General features: G+C 50.8%; 7 protein-coding genes across 7 annotated transcripts; 4 read left to right on the plus strand and 3 right to left on the minus strand.

Moving 5' to 3' along the window:
* Nucleotides 1–1,395: 1,395 nt before the first annotated feature.
* Nucleotides 1,396–1,767, minus strand: EI97DRAFT_384051 (uncharacterized protein; the record flags this gene model as incomplete). Its single annotated transcript, XM_033795944.1, has 2 exons — nt 1,396–1,623; nt 1,684–1,767. The coding sequence occupies 2 exons, from the start codon at nt 1,765–1,767 to the stop codon at nt 1,396–1,398; spliced, it is 312 nt and encodes a 103-aa protein (XP_033650751.1).
* A 3,724-nt stretch (nt 1,768–5,491) lies between these two features.
* Nucleotides 5,492–6,805, plus strand: EI97DRAFT_164448 (RTA1-domain-containing protein). Its single transcript, XM_033793376.1, has 3 exons — nt 5,492–5,802; nt 5,855–6,271; nt 6,320–6,805. The coding sequence occupies exons 1-3, from the start codon at nt 5,590–5,592 to the stop codon at nt 6,572–6,574; spliced, it is 885 nt and encodes a 294-aa protein (XP_033650752.1). The 5' UTR covers nt 5,492–5,589; the 3' UTR covers nt 6,575–6,805.
* A 41-nt stretch (nt 6,806–6,846) lies between these two features.
* On the minus strand, nt 6,847–8,744 carry EI97DRAFT_164434 (uncharacterized protein). The gene is made up of 4 exons (XM_033793375.1): nt 8,165–8,744; nt 7,997–8,107; nt 7,645–7,947; nt 6,847–7,570 (listed from the first exon to the last, which is right to left on the minus strand). Exons 1-4 carry the CDS (start codon nt 8,513–8,515, stop codon nt 7,037–7,039), a joined length of 1,299 nt encoding a protein of 432 aa, XP_033650753.1. The 5' UTR covers nt 8,516–8,744; the 3' UTR covers nt 6,847–7,036.
* Nucleotides 8,745–10,914: 2,170 nt separating this feature from the next.
* EI97DRAFT_424785 (uncharacterized protein) lies at nt 10,915–12,775 on the minus strand. Its single transcript, XM_033797145.1, has 2 exons — nt 12,444–12,775; nt 10,915–12,392 (listed from the first exon to the last, which is right to left on the minus strand). Exons 1-2 carry the CDS (start codon nt 12,475–12,477, stop codon nt 11,197–11,199), a joined length of 1,230 nt encoding a protein of 409 aa, XP_033650754.1. The 5' UTR covers nt 12,478–12,775; the 3' UTR covers nt 10,915–11,196.
* A 264-nt stretch (nt 12,776–13,039) lies between these two features.
* EI97DRAFT_461289 (uncharacterized protein) lies at nt 13,040–16,070 on the plus strand (the record flags this gene model as incomplete). Its single annotated transcript, XM_033801188.1, has 2 exons — nt 13,040–13,298; nt 13,348–16,070. 2 exons carry the CDS (start codon nt 13,040–13,042, stop codon nt 16,068–16,070), a joined length of 2,982 nt encoding a protein of 993 aa, XP_033650755.1.
* A 788-nt stretch (nt 16,071–16,858) lies between these two features.
* On the plus strand, nt 16,859–17,644 carry EI97DRAFT_461290 (nodulation protein nodB; the record flags this gene model as incomplete). Its single annotated transcript, XM_033801189.1, has 1 exon — nt 16,859–17,644. The coding sequence occupies one exon, from the start codon at nt 16,859–16,861 to the stop codon at nt 17,642–17,644; it is 786 nt and encodes a 261-aa protein (XP_033650756.1).
* A 1,738-nt stretch (nt 17,645–19,382) lies between these two features.
* Nucleotides 19,383–20,915, plus strand: EI97DRAFT_164519 (uncharacterized protein). The gene is made up of 3 exons (XM_033793377.1): nt 19,383–19,545; nt 19,641–20,081; nt 20,150–20,915. The coding sequence occupies exons 1-3, from the start codon at nt 19,498–19,500 to the stop codon at nt 20,834–20,836; spliced, it is 1,176 nt and encodes a 391-aa protein (XP_033650757.1). The 5' UTR covers nt 19,383–19,497; the 3' UTR covers nt 20,837–20,915.
* The last annotated feature ends 317 nt before the right edge of the window (nt 20,916–21,232 follow it).

Genomic DNA, 21,232 nt, shown 5'->3' on the forward strand with positions numbered 1-21,232 from the left:
AGCAGTGCAACGACAAGTGAGCCGAACGTCCTTTATTTATCAAGTGTGTAAGGCCGTCCAAAAGTTTCCTCTTGGACAGGTTCGAGACTAATAACATACCCTAGTGTGTCTGAACCCTAAAAGGACCACAAGCAAATCATTGGTTGGATGTCCGCTTGCATGCTGTGCCTGAACGTGAAAGGACTACAAGTGAATTATTGGTTGAGAGTTCGCAGATATTGCACAAATGCGTTTGTCTACCTAATATTTGTATACCTAGGCTGTCCATTCGCCTTGGGTTATGCTGCGTTGGAAAGGGAAACTGTTGTCTGACGCGGACGGTGGGCGTGACTAGATTCTGAACACTCGCATTCCTGATGGCATTAGAACAGGCATTAGAACAAGCAGAAGTGCGGCCCCAACCCGTTGCCAGACGTGAGGGCATCTAATAAGACGTAGGCGAGCCGTGCCACTAGACATTTACACACCCGACAAATAGACTAGGTATTGCTCTGTTATTAAGGGGCGTCCCTCCGAATTCGCTTCCCTCTGCTTTCTACGTCCGCCTCCATCGTCCCTTTCATCTCCTGCGTCAACTCAGTGCGGCGTTATTATGTAACAAACCTCTGACGTCCGGTGGAGGAAACTCCAGGCAAGTGGATCCGCGACAGTATTCCAGCTTCGTTCTGATCAAGGAGTACAGATTAGTGGATAGCTACATTGAGGATTGTTTGGGAATTCTTGATTACTCTATAGAGATGGGTGCGAGGGCGACGTCCGGTGAGAACTGTACATTCACTGACTCAGGAAACAGCTGACCAGGAAATGGCAGTGATGACCGCCACACGCCTCTAGAGGCGCTGGGGGGCTGACATTTTTGGGGGGTCGGCGCGGGTAACTGGGTCCGTCAACTCCGGTGACGAGCCCCTGCGCGCATTGTTCACAACTTGCTTGCAAATTTAGAACGTGCCTAGTCTAGATCCTGTGTTGGGTGGGGATGTTCCGCCATTCGCCTGGCCTATTGTGCTTGCGAGTTTCTGTAACTGCGGCTAGAAAATAATCGAGACTGTACCTCTTATAGCCCGGATGAGAATGGGGGGCGAGCTTCGTAATTTTGAAGGACTGTGAACGACATCATCATTATCAGCCCATCCCAACTCCTCTCAGCCATCTCATCGTGGGGGTTCGGCGTTCAGCCAGCGGGAATTAGGGGTTTGTCCCCGCCAACGGTGCAACAGGAGATGCTGTGCATCCCAAACCCTATATGTCTCTGACTGGGTCGAACCTTTGCTCGCGTTGTGCGGACACTTGGCTGTCCCCACCTGTGGACGCTGGACTGTTTCCTGTAGCTCGACTACTGCTGCTCCCTTCCCCCCTACTAGCGGCCCTTTCTACTAAAAATTAGCACACCTTATATTATAGAGAGAGAAAGAAAGAGTATATACTCTTTAGATTTAGAAAAGCTCGAACGCTGATCGCCATCCGCCATCGAATAATGTCCTCGCCAACCTGTGGTGCACCTTCCTCTAAGAGCTGAGCATTAACGCGCGCATGCACATTTGCTTTCTCTCTTGCAGGTACGTCAGCCCACGACCATGTTGGATGCGCCTCGGCAATAGCTCGTCCCTCTTCTCGGGTTATAGCCTTAGGCCTGTTAACGCAGGTTGCGCCAGCAAGGGCCAAATATGTCTTTTGTGCTCTTACAAGAAATCGGCCCCATTCCGCAAGACCCATTCCCGCAGTAGTACGGGCTTCCTCTGCTGTGGCATTATGTGAAAGATATCCCATGTTACCAGCTTCGGCAAATTGTGCAGCTGCCAATGTGCCATGTAGATGCTTGTTGTGACGTTCCGAGGATGAGCTTCGCGATGGCTTGGCATAATAGGGACGAGCGAGCACTCAGCAGAATCAGCAGACTTCACCGGGATAGATAAGGAGGCTAGCCTGATATGGTAAGCCTCAAACCAGAGGCTTTCAATTGGCGGGGTCGTCGAATGGAAGTGCATGGCATCTTAAGTTAGACGCGAACAAGGGAGTAGTTTGGCAGCAGCGGCGATCCATGGATTGCTCATTTCTACCTAGCTACTGCTGGACCTCTGAAGGGCTCCTGGGCATCCCGTCTCCCGAGGTCCACGCCCATGCACGTGATCAACCTCTCCCAATGCGCTACCCTGCTCTGGCTTACAGTTCCATTTTGCCCAGCTGTACGCAACTTATCAAGGAAGAGACGAAGCATCTCTTCTTCCTCCTTGAAAGTCTTACCCCTCTACTGGTCTTCTACGGCAGAATTTCGTTTCATTATTGAAAACAAAGCGGCTCCTTGGATAATCATCTGGGTGATGGTGTAGTCCTCCTGTCCGCCAAGTTTCCAGTCCCTGAACTTCTGAATCATGCCCTCGACCTCCTCGTTGAAGGGCTCAAATTTAATCCAAAGATTTTTGGATTCCGAAGACTGCAATTGCCACCACCAACGTATGGTATTCGCGCGCGTGCCTACCATATCCAGGATCGAAATATTGTCCTCTGCTAATGTTAGCTTTTTATTTAATGAGGGACAAAGTGTACCTACAGCAACGTCTGCACTTCTGCCGCTTGGGAACATGTTAAATGAGCACCAAGAAAGTCAATAGTTTGGTCCAAAAGGGACTATTCGCATTAGAAACTGGAAAGTGAAGACAGCATAACATACAAATCGCGGATCCGTTTTCTCTAGTTGGAGCCACTTCTTTCTAAATTCCATTGTAGCTTTCTAAAGGTCTGAAGAGCAAGCATGCCACGTCTTATATATAGTTCCGTCAGTTCGAGCAGGAAAGGCCACAGGCGGGGTCGGCTAGGTAAGCATTTGATATTACCATCGCAATAACTGAGAACCGTTCCGGATATGCGCTTATGGTTAGGCACTTCTTTACTAGAAGGGAAACAACATACTCAGAGATGTGTCGCAGCCCATGCGGGTGGGTCTTGCAGGCATTGAGCAATCTAGTCAAAGGTTGGAACCGATTTTTGGAGCGATTCTCAGTTAATCTATCTAGGCGACTGGCATCGTAATGCTCAACTACAACTGTCTAGCTATAGTAACAGACAATACAGTCGCACCGTACTGTAAGATATTAATGATAAAGGGCGGATGTGCGGGAGCAATAATTGCACACGTTTTTGTACTTGTACTGATTAGGTCGGCGGACGAGTGTCATAATAAAGGAGCCTGATTTCGACAGACGAATCACGGGCAAGAACATTTATAAGGGAAGCGTTAAGGAGATACTTACGCCGCAGCCTATATTTTTATTATTAGAATAGGCGCGTAAATCCAGGAAGATGATTTGAAGGGCACGATAGAGGGACAACGAAGGGGCATCTTGGGACAACTGTATATAGATGCATCCCGAGGGGACTAGTCAATGCTATAGACAGCGTGCTAGAGCAAGTCCCCGGCTTAAAATCCGTGATGCTACGCAGGTTCGAGAGCAACAGAATGCATACTGTGGGATCTCCGGAGACATGTCCAAGATGTCCTCTCTGAATGGCACAGTCAGCATCAGCCCTCGTGAGTCCACGACCCGCTACTGTTAACTAACAACACTTGTGGGTTGCGCCAAACGCTTTCAATTGGAACAGTGACGTGCTACGCGCAGCAGGAACCAGGGCTTCCAGTGGCTTCAATCTCCTCCGTTGTGGGATCTGGGTCAGCGTTTCTCGGAATCCAGTTCTTATTTTTCAGAACCTGAACGCCCTAGTATGAGAATCCTCGAATCTGAGATTCCTAAACTAGTGTATTGCCTCTTGCGTGTCTATAGAAAGTAGCAGATACGCTGTAGGAGTCTGTAGCTGCTAGATATTTCGTTTTTGCTGTGCAACAACCAAGAGTAGACGGTAGTAATTTTGTAGATCCCAGGTTCGAGAATCTAAAAGCGTAGGTATGCTAAATAGATTTTAAATGTTGACAAAACATTCAACAAAAGCGGCTCAGTGGTCTAGTGGTATGATTGTCGCTTCGGGTTCCTACGCCTGGTTTCCTTCGAAACCGAGATTGTGACAGGCCCCGGGTTCGAATCCCGGCTGAGCCCCAAGCATTTTTTTTTCTTTTTACATATATATAATCGACTCGGTTTATTTTTGCTGTTGGGTGTAGACATACATGGAGCCTAGGAGATGTTTTTGCGTTTTTTAACTGCGACCACGGCGGCGTCCTGAAGATTTGTGCAGTGGGCGCGGACGCCAACTTCAAGATACGATTCACCTTCTAACATTCTTTCTCCTGTAGACTTTCGAAACTTCTTCTTGATCATCAGGCGTTTCTAACATTTAAGCACCTTACCCTAAAGGTATCTCGGGCCATGCCGCGAACGAACCTCTACGTCCAAACGGCTGCGTGGTTTTGCAACTCACAGATTTGAATGGTTGGTCTAGAGCTCTAGGAGCTATCGTTATTTCTAATAGACTGTGTTGGATTAGGCGCCATCTCTTTTGGTGTCTGCAGCGACAAAGACCTAGCACCGCTCACCAGCAGTTTGATTGATTCTATATAGGCAGTTCTAGCAGTTCATCTACTAAGCCTAGGGTGATAAGCTTCGTCGCTAGAGAATTGAAAAAAGAATGCACATATGAATGCAGGGCACTTAAGGGATACATAGCTATCTTTAATCACATAGTAGAAACCTTCGGATGCAATCTTGGGCTCTAGATCAATCACTCCCCACATGAGCTCTTCTAGACAATGACACCTGATCTAAGTTACCATAGACGCTCGATGCTGCAACCGTACACTAGTAACTACAAGCCTCTTCTACCACTGTTCGAGACCGCATCACTCCTTGTTCTTGGAGTAGATCTCTTGTAGTACATCCCAGTATTCCGGTCACTGTTCCATGTAGAGTCCTCGACGAACGGATCGGCCTTCCCCATCACTACTCCAAGATGACTTCAGGGGTTTCCGACAGACTGGCCTTGCAGTAACGCAGATTCAGCATCATTTCACCTTCAGGCAGATTGGTGCATCTTCAAATCAAGCGGCCACGTAAACGACCCCTCGGCTGCGTCATCCCTTTACGCCCTGCATGCACCTCACGTTTCCACGCAGCAGCGCATACGCAACCATGAGGCTGAGCATATCCTTTCACGAAAGCTCTGCATCAGCTTCGACCTGAAGGCCTTTGGATTATATAATCTTTGGGAAGGGTCAGACCATGTGACTTCGCGAAGCTGAATGCGAGGAATGCGAGAAAGCAACCAATCAGCACGGCCAAAATTGCGTACATCGGATTTTCAAGATTTCCCTGCGTATATCGCATCAATTGAGTATGAAATCTGCATGTTTTGGGAGCATAGAAGGAGAGAGCGTCTATATCTCGTTTCTCGCTTTGCATGGTCGGTTTACTCGCTTTGGACATGGCGAAGAGAGTGGATACAGATAATACTTCAGCTTCGCGCTTGTCTTACGCGTTCACTGCAGAGGTTGAAGAAAGCTGGAGGATATAAGATGTATAGTCTATCGTGCATCAGTCCATCACACACTGTTTCTATCGTTAACATTGAGCTTCGCCTGGACTCCACCCCTCGACATCTTTGACCATTCCACAACCGAAACCTGAAAAGGGACCACCACTGACCATGGCCGGCGGAGAATCCATTTGGCTCTATTCACCGAGCTTCCCGCTCTCGATCGTGGTCGCTATCCTCTACCTCGTCCCAACCCTCGTCCTCGCATGGCAGATCATCGTCAAATACCGATCTTGGTTCTTCCTCTGCGTGCTGATCGGCTCAGCGGTGGAGGTAGTAGGCTACGCTGTGCGTGCGGTATCGACGAAGAAGCAATCCGATATCGTACGTCCATGGGTGCAACCCTTCCTTGAGAATGGCTAACCCCGCTGATTAGCCATCCTACGCGGTATCCAGCACCTTGATCATCATCGCTCCCGTGTTCGTCGCCGCCGGTAATTACCTCCTAATCGGCCGCCTGATTCGCGCAGTCCTGCCTCCGACAAGGCATCGAATTTTCTTCATTCCGGCTCGGTTCATCACAAAAGCATTTGTGCTGTTCGACATCTTGACATTCCTGATCCAGGCCTCAGGTAGCGCCATCGCTTCGTCGGGCAACTGGGAGGGAGATCAAGCGGCGACCGGAACAAATGTGCTCATAGGAGGATTGAGCTTGCAGGTTGCAACCTTCGCTTGGTTTCTCTCCATAGTGACGAGGTTCTGGTGGTTTACCAGGAGGGAGGTCAAGGATGGTGCACCGGTCGGCTGGGCCAGGGTACTGCAGGCGATTTGGGTGTCGTCGTTGCTTATACTGGTGAGTTTAATGAGGCGGCTATAATCGAAGCAACTAATGTCTCAAAAGGTGCGCTCCATCTACCGAGTCATCGAATTCGCGCTGGGAATCAATGGCTATCCCTTCACGCACGAATGGACGTTCTATGTCTTCGAGGCACTGCCCATGTTGCCGGCGATATCCGTCTTCTGCATTGTTCATCCGGCCAAATATCTCGGAAGTCGAGGAGGCTTGGACAAGCCAATCTCACAAGAAGAAGGTCTCATCGAGCTCGATGACGGTGAAAGGCGCCGGCGTTCACGTCGAAACCATCGCAACAAGTGAAGTGCGAGAATCTGCGCACCGGGAGGCGGAAACTCGGCTCTTGTCGGAGACGTGTAATATCAGCGAGGGATCTAGTGGTTGAATTAAGGTTGGTTGCGTCGTTGGATTAAGGTTTTTAGCGCGAGCTTGTTGGATCCGGCGAGGAAGGTGCAAAGAGTGGGTAGACGAGTAGGGAAAATCGCCGGCAGCGGTCACAGCCCTCCTCAAAGCCGGCCCATCAATATATCTCTTGTTTCCTTGTCCAGGCCACGGTATTCTGATCGATGTCCGCACAGTGAGTTATCACTTCTGGCGGAAGCACCATGGCAGTCATGTCCCAACCCGCCGTCTTGGTGTAATCAAACGAGTGACGGCGACCAGCACTGAAATAGGCAGGTCAGAACGATCTAGAGTGCAAATTGCGCCAAATTCTCCTTTTCCCTTCCACAAGAAATGCTGGTAAACGAATGTAGTGCCGACCGCCTATTCGAGGTACTGAATCTCATCATTCCTGCGCCCCGCCATATTCTGGAAAGGGTATCTTGACACTTGTCTGCAAAATTCGACATGGGGTCTCAGAGGTTCGGGAATATTTCTGTAAATGTTTTCAATCCACCCCAGCATCGCGGTTGGAGCGTGCACACCCTGAAACCCTACTCTTTCGAAGGCCAATATTGGAGTCAGGATGGCTTGGATCGCAATGAAGTGGGCTAACAGGATCTGGGCAACCGCGTTACTCGGATCAATAAACGACTGGAATTCCTCGTGCTTCCACCTGGCCGGGGTATTGTAGAGAACAACAAAGGTGGTGTACGCCGCGACTGGGTCGTTATATGCATGCTCGACCGTTCTCACCATGATCTCCCAAAACGTCCTCTCCCATTCGGTCATGTTCAAAAGCTCGATCTCTTGCAGTGACATAGCCGCTGCCTCGAGGTCGTCTCGATTCACCGAAGGGAGCGGAGATATCGCGAGTCGATTTCTCATCGTCCCCAGGTGTCCATCTGCGCTCAAGGCCTGCTGTAGTTAGCCCCTCGCTCCACGTAAACAAACCAAGAAATCGTCGCCGGGTAATTGAAGGGATTACCTACATGAAAAACTGACTCGGGGTTTTTCAGCCCTTCATCCCCGGCGATGAGATTGCACCCCCTGACCATGGTCAGGAACTCAGCGAGACCATCCTCGAGATGACTGGATTGAAAGGCCAAAGCGAGTGCTGCTGCCATGCGTGCGTCGCGTTCGTTTCGTGTCTTCGGTGGTACTGAAAGTGCTTCGTTGAGCGACTTCACCGCGAGTATGCGATGGGATATCGCCTCTTCGGCGACGTTGGCACTGGACACGGCGTTCAGATGTGACGCTGCCAATGCCAGTATGGAGTGTATGAGATATTCATACTGATTGTTTGTCAGCTTACTACATCGAATGAAGGCCTGTACGTCATACGTTGTGTGCAAAGCCAGGGATCACAGTGATCCATATCTTATCAGCACCGACAGGAAGGTGAGGGTACGCTGTGATCAGGAAATGGTGGAACAAGCGCATGTCGGACATTGTCTACGGAGTCGTTAGTCCACCAGCTCTGATGCCTACGGAAAGTTGAAGTCAACTCACGAATGCGCCAGGTGTCGAACGCAGGTGCACCATCTCCTGGGGAGAGGGAGAGGTAGGAGTGCGATGGCCCGACTGAATGATGTTTGCAGGATACTCGCATTGCAAACCCGCCTTGATGCAGTGGTTGCACTCAGGATGTTTCTCGTTGCATTTGATTCTCCGACGCTTGCAGTTGAAGCATCCCCGACGCGACTTCGTGTGTCCCTTCCTGGGAATTGGCTTCCGAGTCCGCGACGGCGGCGGGGCTCCCTCACAATTTGGGGTCCCCTCTGGGGAATTGCTGGATGAGGACACAATGCTACGCATAGGTAGCGGCGAGATGGACATGTCCAAAATCTCCGATGTTAACATTGATGCATGCGCAAGCAGACAGGCTCTTGGTGATACATATATTGGCAGGTTATGTAACGCACCCTGGGGCAGTCGCTTGTGGAGGTGAAATTTTAGGGGCTCAGACCACGGGCTTGGAGACCTCCGCAGACTGGTCCTTGGTTAAGCCAGGGGAGATGAGGTCCAATATGAGCTGTGTCCCAGCCTACCCTAGGATACTATTCCGTAACTCCGCCTACTGTGACGGGTGGGTGCTTTGTGTATCTACCTAGCCCGTCCTGGTCTAAATCTCCCGGCCGTTCGCAACCATGCGTCTTAGTTTCCAAACGCATTCACCGGTGCGCCATGGCTGATTGTGTGCACTCGGCTTTTGATGTCAACCTGCAGCGACGAGCGCTCGGACAGATCTGAACTGAAGACTGGGCCTGCACGCTGGATTAACGCTGAGCATCTGCCTTTGGAGGATGAATAGACTATCATATGAGAAGCCTGGAGGAACCGGCTGGGTGGTCGAGCACGGGGTTCATGAAGCGCCTGTCTCCTGTCTCCCCTCGAAGTTCGGGGGCGCCCGAGCCTCCTCTGTGCCCTGCAGATGTGCCAGCTATTTTTGCCTTGCAGAGGGTCAAGCATTTGCCAAGCAAATGTACTGGTAAGATCGGGAAATGCTTACGTCCGATCAAAGGGCGTGTTTTGAAGCTTCGAAATCATGGGGGGACTCTCAGCCAGTCAGCTTGCAGTATTTACCATATGAGTAGTAATACATAATACCTAAGCTGAACAGAAACCAGCGTCTGCAGCCTTGTCTCGACTTGGTGGTTATGCAACCTTAGGGCGCAACTCGGTCAGTGTTTTGCTCTGGACAACCCGTCCAGACACTGGGGTGGCCCACTGACGTGGTTCTCGTTACCGCTCGAACAGCGCGGCGGAATGATTTCGGAACGATTTCCGATGAAAAGAGCAGTCACCATTGGATAGTTCTGAAGCTTGAAATAATGAAATTGGGTACAAACTGTGAGTCTGCCTTTTGCCGAGATACACCATGCCATTCATGGCCTAAAGATGGGAGAGAACGTGAAGGTTTACATGGTTTGCTAGCTTGCCGAGGGACACGACCCTCCACGCGCACGTGCTCCCGTGTGTGCTTCTATACTTGGGTGTGATACGAGGTTTAGTTAACCTCCCACACGCGATTCCAGCAGCCAGCGTAGGATCGTCGTCAACTTTCAGCTGGCTTTGGACGCGGCCGAGCTCAAACTTGCTCAGTGCACAGGTTGCAGCCTCTTATCAGTGGGGATTTTGTGATCGATGCATCCCGTTCCCGCGTGCAATTATTCCTCATTGGATGAGCAGGAGACCATTCATACCAAGATCACCATACCGAGATCATGCTGCTGCCCTTCATGACGGTTCGCTTCTATTATTATTGAAACGGGCGGCTTCTAGCTCAAAGGTTGTGCAGCTTGTTGATTTGCCGAACACCCTCAGAAGGCCCGCTCTATCTCCGCGTACGACAAGTAGCCTCATATGAAAGCAAGTAATCGCCGAGTAACGACGGGGTAAACGGCTGAGATACGAACCAGGACGGGTATGCATGGCAAAGATGACGTCTTTTCGCCTTCGAATTGGGTCCTACCCGCGTAGGAGCCGACGTATGCATGTTGCCTAGTCGGCGACCTCGATGTTGCGGCTCCAACCTACAACCACGGACATCGGGCATTCGAGACGCCGAAACATGGAAGTTAGGGAAGTGATTTCGTTTACACGAGTTTTGCGTTCCATTTTTGACACTACAAGGTGGTTTCACTTTGTGGGGAAGTGTGGATGAGTATACCAGGGTCACTTTGCATGCTCCTCTAACGGGCTAACATGGAGGAGTGGTTGCGCCGATTATATCTGCCACTGATGCTCAGTGGAAGACAGCCGTTTCCCCAACCTACTACCTGCGGGGTGCCCGCTACCAGACGCGCGTTGGTGGCGTGGCATTTGCGCCGTTTGATGGAAAACCCTAGCAAGATGCAACGACTTGTCCGGATTACCGTGAGCGTTCTAGAATGCTGACAGCAAGGCAATATTAATCGCCGGCGAAACATGGACCGAGTGTGCAATCACTTTTTGAGGGCGCCAAGCTACTGAAGTCTACGGAGTACCGGTCAGCAGACTGTCCAGTAATGGGAGAGGATGATGTGTACTGTGGTAATACATACAAATACCATGGCACCGGCAATCATGAACGGCCAGGACCAGCGACTCGCCCTCGCCCTTGCTGCTGAGATGTTGTCCGCGCTGCATTTTCCAAAGTCAACGGCATGATTGTAGATCCAAAGTCGAAAGCTTGTGGATTCAGTGAACGTGACAGCATTCATTCTGGTAGACTGCGGGGCGTTGAAACTCAATCTCAGAGTCAGAGGTATGACCGGCGACAGAAACATGTAAAATCATATTTTCACAACTTGGAACAACGCCTTGTGGAGGCGAGGGTATAACCTGATATCCAACACTAACCATAACGCCTTGCCCTAAGCATTAGATGGCCTAGCATAGAGCGAAATGATGCTAACAATGCAGTGCCATGTAGAGTATGAACCCATAGATTCTCTTTGGAAAGCGGACCGTGCCAGCAAGAGGTATCCGTCGCGTATCCCAAAAGGAAGCAAACATGAGCTCATGAAAGGATCTCAAATATTTTTATCCAGTTCATCCGCTTAGCCGTTAGAATTCTCTGGGACCTTCCCTTTAACATCATTGCCTATCATCACAGGGGTGAAAGCGTGTCCCCCCACCTCGCCAGCCTCGCTGTCATCATCGGGCTCCTCGTGCTCTTTCCACTCGGAACTTCTCCTGCTCAATTTCCCGGGGCCATTGGGATCTCTGGGACTCGCAAGCGGACCGGTTGCTGTTGCCCCGATACTCCCCGGAATGCTGTCGGTTCGACCATGCCCCAGCAACCCACTTCGGACACTGATACCATCGGCATTCTTGTAATAGCTGTTACGATCACTGGTGAGGGTGGGGGCAGCCACTCCAGACGATGAATACACACTGGCTCGCTCAGCATTCATAAAGCCCCCGACGGCAGGCCTATTCTGAGGACTATAGATTGTGTCGGGGTTCCCAGAGAGTACACTGAGAGGTAATGATTCCCGGCTTCCTCCCCAGACCGACGATGGGGCCAAGGCGCGCACGGATGCATTTGTGTCAAGAGAGTTCCGGCGACGGCGTTGCTTCGAGGAGGACGCGAGTGTCAGAATCGACGCGTCGTCCGTGAGGATATTATTTGCCGTCGCTGCCTGGTAAGAGTGTGGCTGCGGCTGAGGCACCATGTGGGGAGGAAGCGCCGAAGGCGGCGGCGAAGTGGGAAACTGATGTGAGAAATGTACAGCCACGCCGCTCGGAGCCTGCGTACTCTGATGATTTTGTCCCAGTGCATTCGACGGCGCAGTCGACTGTATGGTAGTCAAAGTCGTCGTGAGAGAACGCTCCGAGTGATTTGGCGACGAAAAGGTGCTACCTCCACCCACCGTGTTGCTATTCCCCGTTTCCGCTTTTGACCTCCCAGAATGTACGGTGTCCGGGTGCGTCGCAACAGTGGGGGCGGTCGATTTGTTGCTCTTCGCCAACGCTTGTCGCCGGTCTGAATCAGGCCCCTCGGCAGATGTAAAGCTCTCATTGATGGACCGTGGTGTTGCTGGACTGCTGAAAGAGAGTTGCCCGTTGGGTCGTCCATTCAGGTGGCCGGATTCAGGGTAAGGGTTATTCTTGACAGCAGACTTCTTGGTTTTGCTTTGTGGTCCTCCGTGATTCTTCTTCGAAAAGGTGCTGGGATGATCAGAGCTGGACGATTTCAAGTTTGCCAGGCGCTTCATCCACCCAGTGAAAGGTCGCTTGCGGGTTTGCCTGTCTTCAACATGAGGTTAGCAATACGCAACTTATAAACAGGAAGACAACCTACCAGGCGGCCTAGATGTGGACTCTGGGGTAGGCATGCCGATTCAACGCCAGAAACGCCGTGATTGTGGTTAATGAAAGAAGAAAGAGGCGATTCGGTAGCGCGAAGAGAGCGCTTGGCGAGTATACGTAGGGCCAGTAGCGCCCAACGTCGATGCTACTGATCGGTGATGAATGTGGAGGTGGCAGAGCAGCGACAACAGAAAGCGAATCGCGTGAATATGTTCTGTGAGTGGGACAGGTAAACAGGGTAAATGGCGTAAGAATAAGGAATTGGGCCAAGTGCTTCGGGTGTAGGTTTCACGACTGACTTTTGTTTGGTGTTGAGGCTTGAGGATTGCGGATGTCAACTGCAGGGACATGTCGGCTCGACGCACAAGCCATTCGCCAAGCCAAAACCGGCATCATCGATCCATGGATCCATGGATCGTTCCGTGGCGCCTCAGTTTGTCTTCCGACCTTCCGACCAGCGCACACTGCTTTCAGCCTCACACCTTCCGAAGCCCTTTCTAGGCCAACCGCAACGAGCATGTTAGTCCACGAAATACGACTTTCGGAGGCAATGGCGGGCGTATAACGGCTTTCACGGGCGGTGCTTCCATGGCTTCTAAACCATTTCGTGGGGAGAGGTCCATAAAACGTCTACCCCAGGATGTCGTTGACCAGCTGAAGTCATCGATAGCTATTGTGTCGTTGTCTGGCGTTATACTGGAGCTCCTGAGGAATGCTCTCGATGCAGCAGCGGCCAACATTGAAGTAACTGTCGACTTCAGTCGTGGAGACTGTGTAGTTGAGGACGACGGTATTGGAATAGCCCCGCATGAGTTCAGTGCTGGTGGGGCCTTGGGGAAGCCTCACTGTTAGTCTTGGTTGAACAGCTTTGATCGGCATAGGCTCATTCATAATAGGCACGTCGAAGTACGTCTCGAATGAAGCGTGCTACGGCCGTCATGGCATGTTCCTCGCCTCGCTAGCTGCCGTTTCTCTTCTGACCGTCACATCCCGCCACCATGAGCACCGGTCCCTTAATTCGATCACATTCCATAATTCACGAACCATTGAGAGACGAATTCCAGCTCCACCGCACGACGACCTCAAATACGAGGCGCATGGAACCAGGGTGACAGTGCGTAATCTTTTTGGCAACCTTCCTGTGCGGGTCAAGCGAAGGTCTCTTTTGGCCGATCAGAAAGGCGAAAAGGACCGGTTGTCGGACTTGTTGAAGCGAGATGTAGTTGGACTTCTACTGGGCTGGCAACGGCCCATTTCTTTGGTAGTACGCGACTCCGCTCGCAGAACTATCGTCAAGCTGAACAGTCGAGCTCCGTCTCCGCACTCCGAGACCGCGCCCATGGACTTAAAGGTCCGCTCACTAGAGCTACAATACATATTGAACATGTTCACACAGGCCGCTTGGATTACCGTTTCAGATTGGTCGTCTTGGGTCCCTGCGTCTGCTTGCACGTCCAGCATTTCGATAAAGGGAGCCATCTCCCTTGAGCCTGCACCAACGAAGAGACTGCAATTCTTGACCTTTGGAATTTCACCAATACCTAATGATAATGGGCATAATGCCTTGTACGAAGAGATAAATCGAATGTTTGGTTTATCTAGCTTTGGCACTGTCGAGCAGGATGCTGATCTGGACGAGAACGAAAAGCTCCGCCGTCACAATGACAACCGCTATAAAACTGGTGGTTACACCATTCGCCAGCTCATAGGTCGCAAGGGGGTTGATCGATATCCCATGTTTCATCTATGTATCCGCCTGAAGGACCATGCGGCCGGTCGTCCATATGGCCAGCACTTTCTTGATAAAGAGGCAAACGTCCAGGCGGTCATGGAAGTACTTCAAGCACTGATCACTCAGTGGCTTTCGATCCACCATTTCCGGCCCAGGAAGCAACAGCCCCGAGTCCCAAAAGACTCCCCCGGGCGCACCACTTCCGGGTTGAACGTAGCTTCGCCGGACGGGACTGGCAGATTCTCTCGACCTTTATCGGCACAGCCTGCCAGTCTGAAGAGGGAGTTGGCGAGACCTGAGCTCCATCCGCCGTCGTCAAGTGCAAAGCGGCAGCTATCTCTTAATGATTGGTCTCGGGTCAAGAGCGGGAAGGCTGACTTCTTCGATCGCCTCAGAGGCCCGTTCAAGCGGCCAGAAAGTGCCCCTGAACAACTACAGGTCAGCCATGAGTATGCAAGTACGTTATTGACAGCTGGCCATGCAAGATCCAACGTGGATCCAGTTTTACCCGATACGTTGAATAATGCATTCGGAGAACGTCAGCCGCATGAGGACGGTTCTGCCGTGGGAGATGGTGAAGTATTGAGCGAACTCGATGACGACCAGACTATTACCTGGACGGATCCTCGGACCAAGACCGCCATTTCGTTGAATGCCCGAACGGGTTGTCTTGTTTCACGCCACGGTGCTCCAATGCGTCACGATAGACACGACCTCAATGCTTCTTCAGGCCATGCTGCACAATCCAGTCAACAATTACGCCTTAGGGAAAGAGCACGACCGGTAGCCGAGCAAGGCAATACATGGCTTGCTGGCTTGTTGCAGTCTTGGAACAACCCTATCTTTAGCCCATGCGAACAACCCATTCAGCAGATTTGCGTTGAGGAGCCAAATCGGAAAGCAGATGGGTATCACCAATCTCGTCACTTTCACAGCACGCATGTGGCACGTACGAGATTACTCAATGGCTCAATGGTGTCCTCAGGTTGCAAACTGTCACGAGAGGGTTTGCAAGGCGCCGAGGTAATCGCTCAGCTGGACAAGAAGTTTGTTCTCGTGAAGATGGCCATCAGCTCCCAAGGACTTTCTTACGAACTTCCAAATGTGAATGTGCTGGTCTTGATAGATCAGCACGCTGCCGACGAGAGAATCAAAGTAGAGGCGCTCTTTGCTGAATTGTGCGCTGTTGAACCAGAGACCCGCAACCAGTATTGCTCAAACTTGGGCCATAGATCAAGAGTGGCAGTCACTATACTCGAAAAGCCGATGCATTTTACCATCACTGTGCAAGAATGTCAACTCTTCATTACGCATGCCATCAGCTTCGCCGCATGGGGTATCTTGTTCGATATATCGGAAATAGATTCAGCTACTATCCTGGATCCAGATAGGGAGCGGCGGACCATCTCCGTGACGGCTTTGCCTCCGGCCATATCAGAAAGATGCAGATCCGATCCAAAATCGCTGATTGCATTTCTTCGCGCCGCTGTATGGAAATACGCTGAACAGCTGTATAACAGGGGTTCGGAAGACTTGTTCTCGAAACCTGCATCTGAGGTGGCAGAACCTCCGCCTTGGGTGAGGCACTTGGCTTCTTCTCCGCATGGCCTTGTGGATTTGGTCAACTCTCGTGCTTGTCGTTCTGCTATCATGTTCAATGATGAGCTCAGCAAAGAGCAGTGCCAAGAACTTGTTTTGAGTCTATCAAAATGCGTCTTTCCATTTGCATGTGCTCATGGGCGGCCAAGCATGGTGCCCTTGGTCGCTCTCGACTCTCAAGATAACGTTTCGGAGAAGTCGATCACACATACTCATCCCTCTCCGCAAGATTCTGGGACGGGTTTCGTGTCCGCCTGGAAAAGCTGGAGGGCTGCTTCGACCCATTGAAAGGTTTGCTCTGCTGCGAATGACTTGGTTTGGGTTGGATGTACCCTGTTATAGATTCTACCTTGATGATACGCAAGATGCGTGAAATGTATGAACGCCATGAGACCTGGGTAGCCATCCAAGAGGGGCAGTCAGGTCAATTAAACGCTCATTTGTTCTTGGAACATTCTGGGAGGGCTTATGACGAAGTAGGTAGATTTCGAATAAGCGTGACAAATTGGTTCCTGGAAAGAAGGGCCGCCTGGATATCTTCTCCAGCTTGGGAGGGTCCGACAGTATCGACTCTTCCGTACAGCTGTATGCGTAGATGAGGTGGGGGGCCCAAGTCATCGAACAAAGGTGAATTGCGTGTGCATGAGGGCGATCTAGTGGTACTCTCTATCATATTTCGATGTACCGTTCATCTACAGGATTGTTATCGCTTCTTACCAGCGCTTAGCAGCATTGTGGTGGATGAGGAAAGTTGCGTTGACATCGGAGGTTCAAGCGCAAAATATTCCGGGCGGTCGCCAAGATTTCATATCACGTGTATGCTAAGCTGTTTTGGTATACACTAACCCCTGACGGTACCTAGCATGTCGTCTGTGCGACTCCAGCACCGCTCTTCTCCTCACACGTCAAACATCATCATGAGCTTCCATACTTGCCTTTCGTCCCACTCTCCTAACCCTTGAGATGCAGTACCGTCCTTTTCACCATGAGTGAAAATGTTACGCAATTTTTGTCGTGTCTTTCGGCTGCCGTCCAAAATCAAGCGACGCGCCCGTCGAAGTCGCATCTTTGCCCTGATGCTTTTCCTGGCACTATTGACTCTACTTGTCACAATCATTGCTGCCTTTTATCTCATTTACAAACCGCCGTCTCTTCTCATTAAGTTCTTCGAATACCAATGGCCGGATGTTCTCTGGCGTATCTCGACTTCCGAAAAGATTGTGGCGTTGACCATCGACGATGCACCAAGCGAATACACGTCTCAGGTTCTAGATATCTTAGAAGAGAACGATGCTTTTGCTACGTTCTTTGTGATCGGAAGCCAAGTCCCTGGTAGAGAGGAAATCCTGGAAGAAATCGTCCGCAACGGGAATGAACTTGGAAACCACGCAATGCACGACGAACCCTCACGGTCGCTCTCCGATGACGAACTAAAGGGCCAGATTATGACGGTGGAAGAAAGTATTCGCAAGGCATACGATTCTCTCAACATGGCCCCTCCGCCTCGATATTTCCGGCCCGGCTCTGGCTTTTTCTCTACGAGGATGCGCCAACTGCTGAGTACCTTGAAGTATCGGATCGTGTTGGGGAATATCTATCCCCACGATCCGCAAATTCCTTACGCGAATGTCAATGCTAGACATATCCTGAGTATGCTGCGACCGGGTAGCATCATTATCTGTCACGATCGGAGGAGTTGGACAATCCCCATGTTGAAGAAGGTAGTGCCAGAGATCAAGGGAAGGGGCTATCGAATCGTGACTATTTCGGGCCTTCTTGATCATCAGATTAAGGAGCGAGAAGCTCAATACCCTAAGCTGGAGGACCCCGAGGACGGTGATGGCATAAGAATTGAGAGTTGATCAAGATACCGTATACTATTTCAACAAATCATGTCTGAGTAGAGTACATTCCCACCCGCCACGAGATGCATGTCGGCCTGGAGACTATGCGTTGAGAGATTAGGGGCTCGCGCTGGGAAGTTGTCAAGACAAAACCTTCACATGGGAGGATATGAGCCTTGCCTGAGACGGAAGGTCGATTCTTGCATCATAGTGCTGTTATGTCTCGACTCCGCTCCGTCATTTGGCTATCCATTGGTGAGTATCAGCATGGCTCAATTGAGCAGTCCGATTGATACAAAACGCCGAGGCTTATACGTGAACAGAAATGGACATGCGTGAGCGATCCAGTCACCCGGCTTTTCGATAATCGGAGCCTTGAAATCACTGTTAAGAAATGATGAGGGAAGATGTTTTTGAAGGGCAACTGGGAAGAATAGTTGGGCGGCTGCGTTAGGGAAAGTTGCTTGTGAGGGAGGCTTAGCTGTAGGGATGGAAGCTTTGTCTGGTGCTTGTTTATGCGCGAGGTTGGATTTGGACAGATGATTAGGGCTTCTCAGATCAGAGTTGGACAGTCACTACAATATATTTCAAGCCTACACAACTATTCCTTTTCTCCCAGTGCCTTGCAAACACTGCCTCGTCAGATTAGGACAAGCCCGCTCCAAGTCAATATTGATGCTCGGTGACTTACTCGGACTTGTACATCGTGTTTGTGATATCTCTCCCGGTTCAAAACCGATTGGCGACGATTACACGCCGTGGGTGAGTTAACCGCCAGTACCCTGGCACACAGCCACTCCCGTTCATGCACCGCCACCCTCATCAATCAGGTGATGGCTGCTAGAGGCAGTATAGTCTGTAACGGCTATCGGGCACCATGGGCTGGAATTTAACTATCGACTACGAATATATAATATAATTCGTACGATTATGAGACACGCGTACTTCTGAGTTATCTGCACACAAGGCTGAAAAGGAAGACGACATTATGTTTGACCTATGCGCCCACAGACTGCTTGAAGATAGCGAACGATTTCATCCGCGTAACGGTCATCGATTCGCTGAATTTTGGGAGTATGAGGTACGCTGTGGAAGTGGAGAGTTGGCGAAGTGCAGTAGGAAACTGCCATCTTTGAGACTGACCGATATTTAGCGGGACGAAACACGATCATTTTATAGATCTGGAGAATTAAAGGAGGACAAGATTGCAGATTGGATCTCTAGAGTATGTGCGACCCTAAGCTTCCCAGATCCCCTTCGCCGACATCTCGAATCCTTTTGCCTCTCGACGTCCTGACCCTTGAAAACAGGAGCCTTCATCCGATGCGAACCCTGTTCGGTCCGGTTTCAGAGCATTGTATGTAGAGCAGACCTCTCCATATTGGCGATTCACATCTTGAATACGCCTCACTTAGAGAATCTTAGGCTCTCCCCCAAACCCGCAGGCAAGCCTTCTTCGAGCAACCTTCCTTACACCCACCTCACGTACGAGACTCTATCCCGAACGTGGCGAATTCCCTCGTTGTTTCTCCGAGCTGCAAGTCAGAAGCTGGGAATCGTGGCGGAGGTGGACGTTGCACCGCTATGTGGACCCTTCATATCCAGCGGCCCAGCTGCAGAAGGAAAGCTGGAACCGATGAAATACGAGACTGAAAATGGATGTAATAGTGATTCTGCGTCAGTGAGAGGCCTCCTCATCCGCAGCGATGTAAACTGGACCTGGGACTACACCCTGTTCCTTACTTACGACCCTGACGCCCGCATCACTCGCGTGGTGATAGCTGGACTTACAGCCGTAGAGATCCCCCTCATCCAGACTTATCTGAGAAACCTAGCGACGCAGTCTCGAGAACGTTGTCGCCCTTCAGATCATGTCCGCGAAGCTTCTATCAGCCTCGATGAAAGGACCGGCACAGCTGGTACGAACCTCCTAGCCCTCCCCCTCCTCCTCCCTCTTCTCTTGCTCGACCTAGCGACCGATGACACAGCCGCTCTGATCAAACTGCGCACCAAGCTTCTCAGCGAGATCCAGCAACAGACTGGAATGGATCGGTTCAATTCGCTGCGCAGCGCAACCATTCGATACGGCCCCGTGGAACTTGACAAGAGGAGAAGTAGCTTGTACGTGGAGAGCGATAGAAGGGAACGACATGAGCTGGATCTCGATAGTATAATGTTGCGCCTGACATGCTTGAGTGATTGGGTGGCGGCGCAGAGGGGGTTTGTAGCGTTGCAGTTGAGGATTGTAAGTGTTTTGGAGAGGTTGATGAAGAGTGATTGGTGCGGAGGGAATCTTGCGAGGGATGTAGGAGGAAAAGTGCAATTTGTCGACAGTGATGCTGCGAGAAACGAGTTGGTGTTTCGACGGAGACTAGAGTTCATCCGTCAGAGCCTCGTTTCAGCGGAGCAGAAATGCATGTCCTTGGATCACAGCATCACTGCGCAGGTACAGACCGTAAGTCTTTCCCGCCACTCTCCTTAGGCCCGCCATTACATTCTTACAATCGAGTAATCGGACAACAGATATACTCCCTCATCGCCCAAAAAGACAACCGTCTCAACATTGCGGCCGCAAGTGCTTCGTACCAGATCGCATCTGACAGCCGACGGATTGCGATTCTGACGCGAAAGGATAGCACTGATATGCGAATCATTGCCGCTGTGACGTTGGTGTTTCTGCCGGGCACGTTTGTTGCCACTGTCTTTTCGATGGGGTTATTCGATTGGGGGTTTGCCAGTACTACCGGTGGTGGAAATGCTGGCCAGAGCCTGGGTAAACCAAAAACAGACGATGAGAAAGGATTGAAAGTGTCGCAGTATCTGTGGGTCTATCTGGTGTTCACGGGTGTGTTGACATTGATGGTGTTGGTGGGTTGGGGAGCGTTTTCCTGGGTGCAGAGCCGGAAGATGGTGAGGAGGTTTGGGAAGGACGTTAAGTTAGATATCGAGAAGATGGATAGGAATGTTTCGAAAATGCGTGGATCGGCTGAAGATACTAAGAGTTTACGTCGAGATACTGAGAGCACGATGGTGGAGGGAGGGCGCCTATCTGAGCGATTCTCGAAGGTGTCGTTGGGAAAGATGCAAACGGAGAACGAGATGAAGGGTGCGCTGATGTGGTGGAAGGAAGGGCTGAAGCTCAAGAAGAACCCTGGGAATGTGAGCCAAAGTAGTTGGGAGGGTAGCGAGGACGGATGGAAGAGTGCATGAGACCAGAGATTGGACAGAAATCGGGTACTCGTGGCAGGTGGACAATTGCTCCCTCTTACAGTACAGTAATGTTACATCCGTATTCGTATTCGAGGTTCTGCAGAGTCTCCTCTTCAAATTATATAGTTAGCAACTGTTGCAACAGATGTCTGACTTTGATCGCTGAGTCCCTATGGCCTTTCAACGAGATCGAATATCGAATGCCTAGGATGAAGAGATGATACAGTCCTGAAGTACGGAGTAGAAGATAGTGAAACCCGAATATCTAATTAAGTCGTTCCCTAGTTGTGTAGCTAGATATCTGCGACCTGGCTGCGTTCTTGGGCTATATAATAAAGCCGCCATGACCTGATCTCGATTACCACCACCCTGGGGCAGCATCCGAAGCGAGATGAG

This window comes from Westerdykella ornata, assembly GCF_010094085.1.
Source record: "Westerdykella ornata strain CBS 379.55 unplaced genomic scaffold EI97scaffold_29, whole genome shotgun sequence".
NCBI lineage: Eukaryota > Fungi > Ascomycota > Dothideomycetes > Pleosporales > Sporormiaceae > Westerdykella > Westerdykella ornata.

Coding starts and splice junctions, on each gene's coding strand:
- EI97DRAFT_164434 (XM_033793375.1), bottom strand. CDS start 8,515: ATGTTAACATCGGAGATTTTGGACATGTCCATCTCGCCGCTACCTATG. Junction 8,108..8,164: donor GTTCGACACCTGGCGCATTC/GTGAGTTGACTT, acceptor ACGACTCCGTAG/ACAATGTCCGACATGCGCTT. Junction 7,948..7,996: donor TCCCTGGCTTTGCACACAAC/GTATGACGTACA, acceptor ACAAACAATCAG/TATGAATATCTCATACACTC.
- EI97DRAFT_164448 (XM_033793376.1), top strand. CDS start 5,590: ATGGCCGGCGGAGAATCCATTTGGCTCTATTCACCGAGCTTCCCGCTC. Junction 5,803..5,854: donor CGAAGAAGCAATCCGATATC/GTACGTCCATGG, acceptor CCCGCTGATTAG/CCATCCTACGCGGTATCCAG. Junction 6,272..6,319: donor TGTCGTCGTTGCTTATACTG/GTGAGTTTAATG, acceptor ATGTCTCAAAAG/GTGCGCTCCATCTACCGAGT.
- EI97DRAFT_424785 (XM_033797145.1), bottom strand. CDS start 12,477: ATGCCTACCCCAGAGTCCACATCTAGGCCGCCTG. Junction 12,393..12,443: donor GTCCACATCTAGGCCGCCTG/GTAGGTTGTCTT, acceptor CTCATGTTGAAG/ACAGGCAAACCCGCAAGCGA.
- EI97DRAFT_164519 (XM_033793377.1), top strand. CDS start 19,498: ATGTCCGCGAAGCTTCTATCAGCCTCGATGAAAGGACCGGCACAGCTG. Junction 19,546..19,640: donor TGAAAGGACCGGCACAGCTG/GTACGAACCTCC, acceptor CTGCGCACCAAG/CTTCTCAGCGAGATCCAGCA. Junction 20,082..20,149: donor TCACTGCGCAGGTACAGACC/GTAAGTCTTTCC, acceptor ATCGGACAACAG/ATATACTCCCTCATCGCCCA.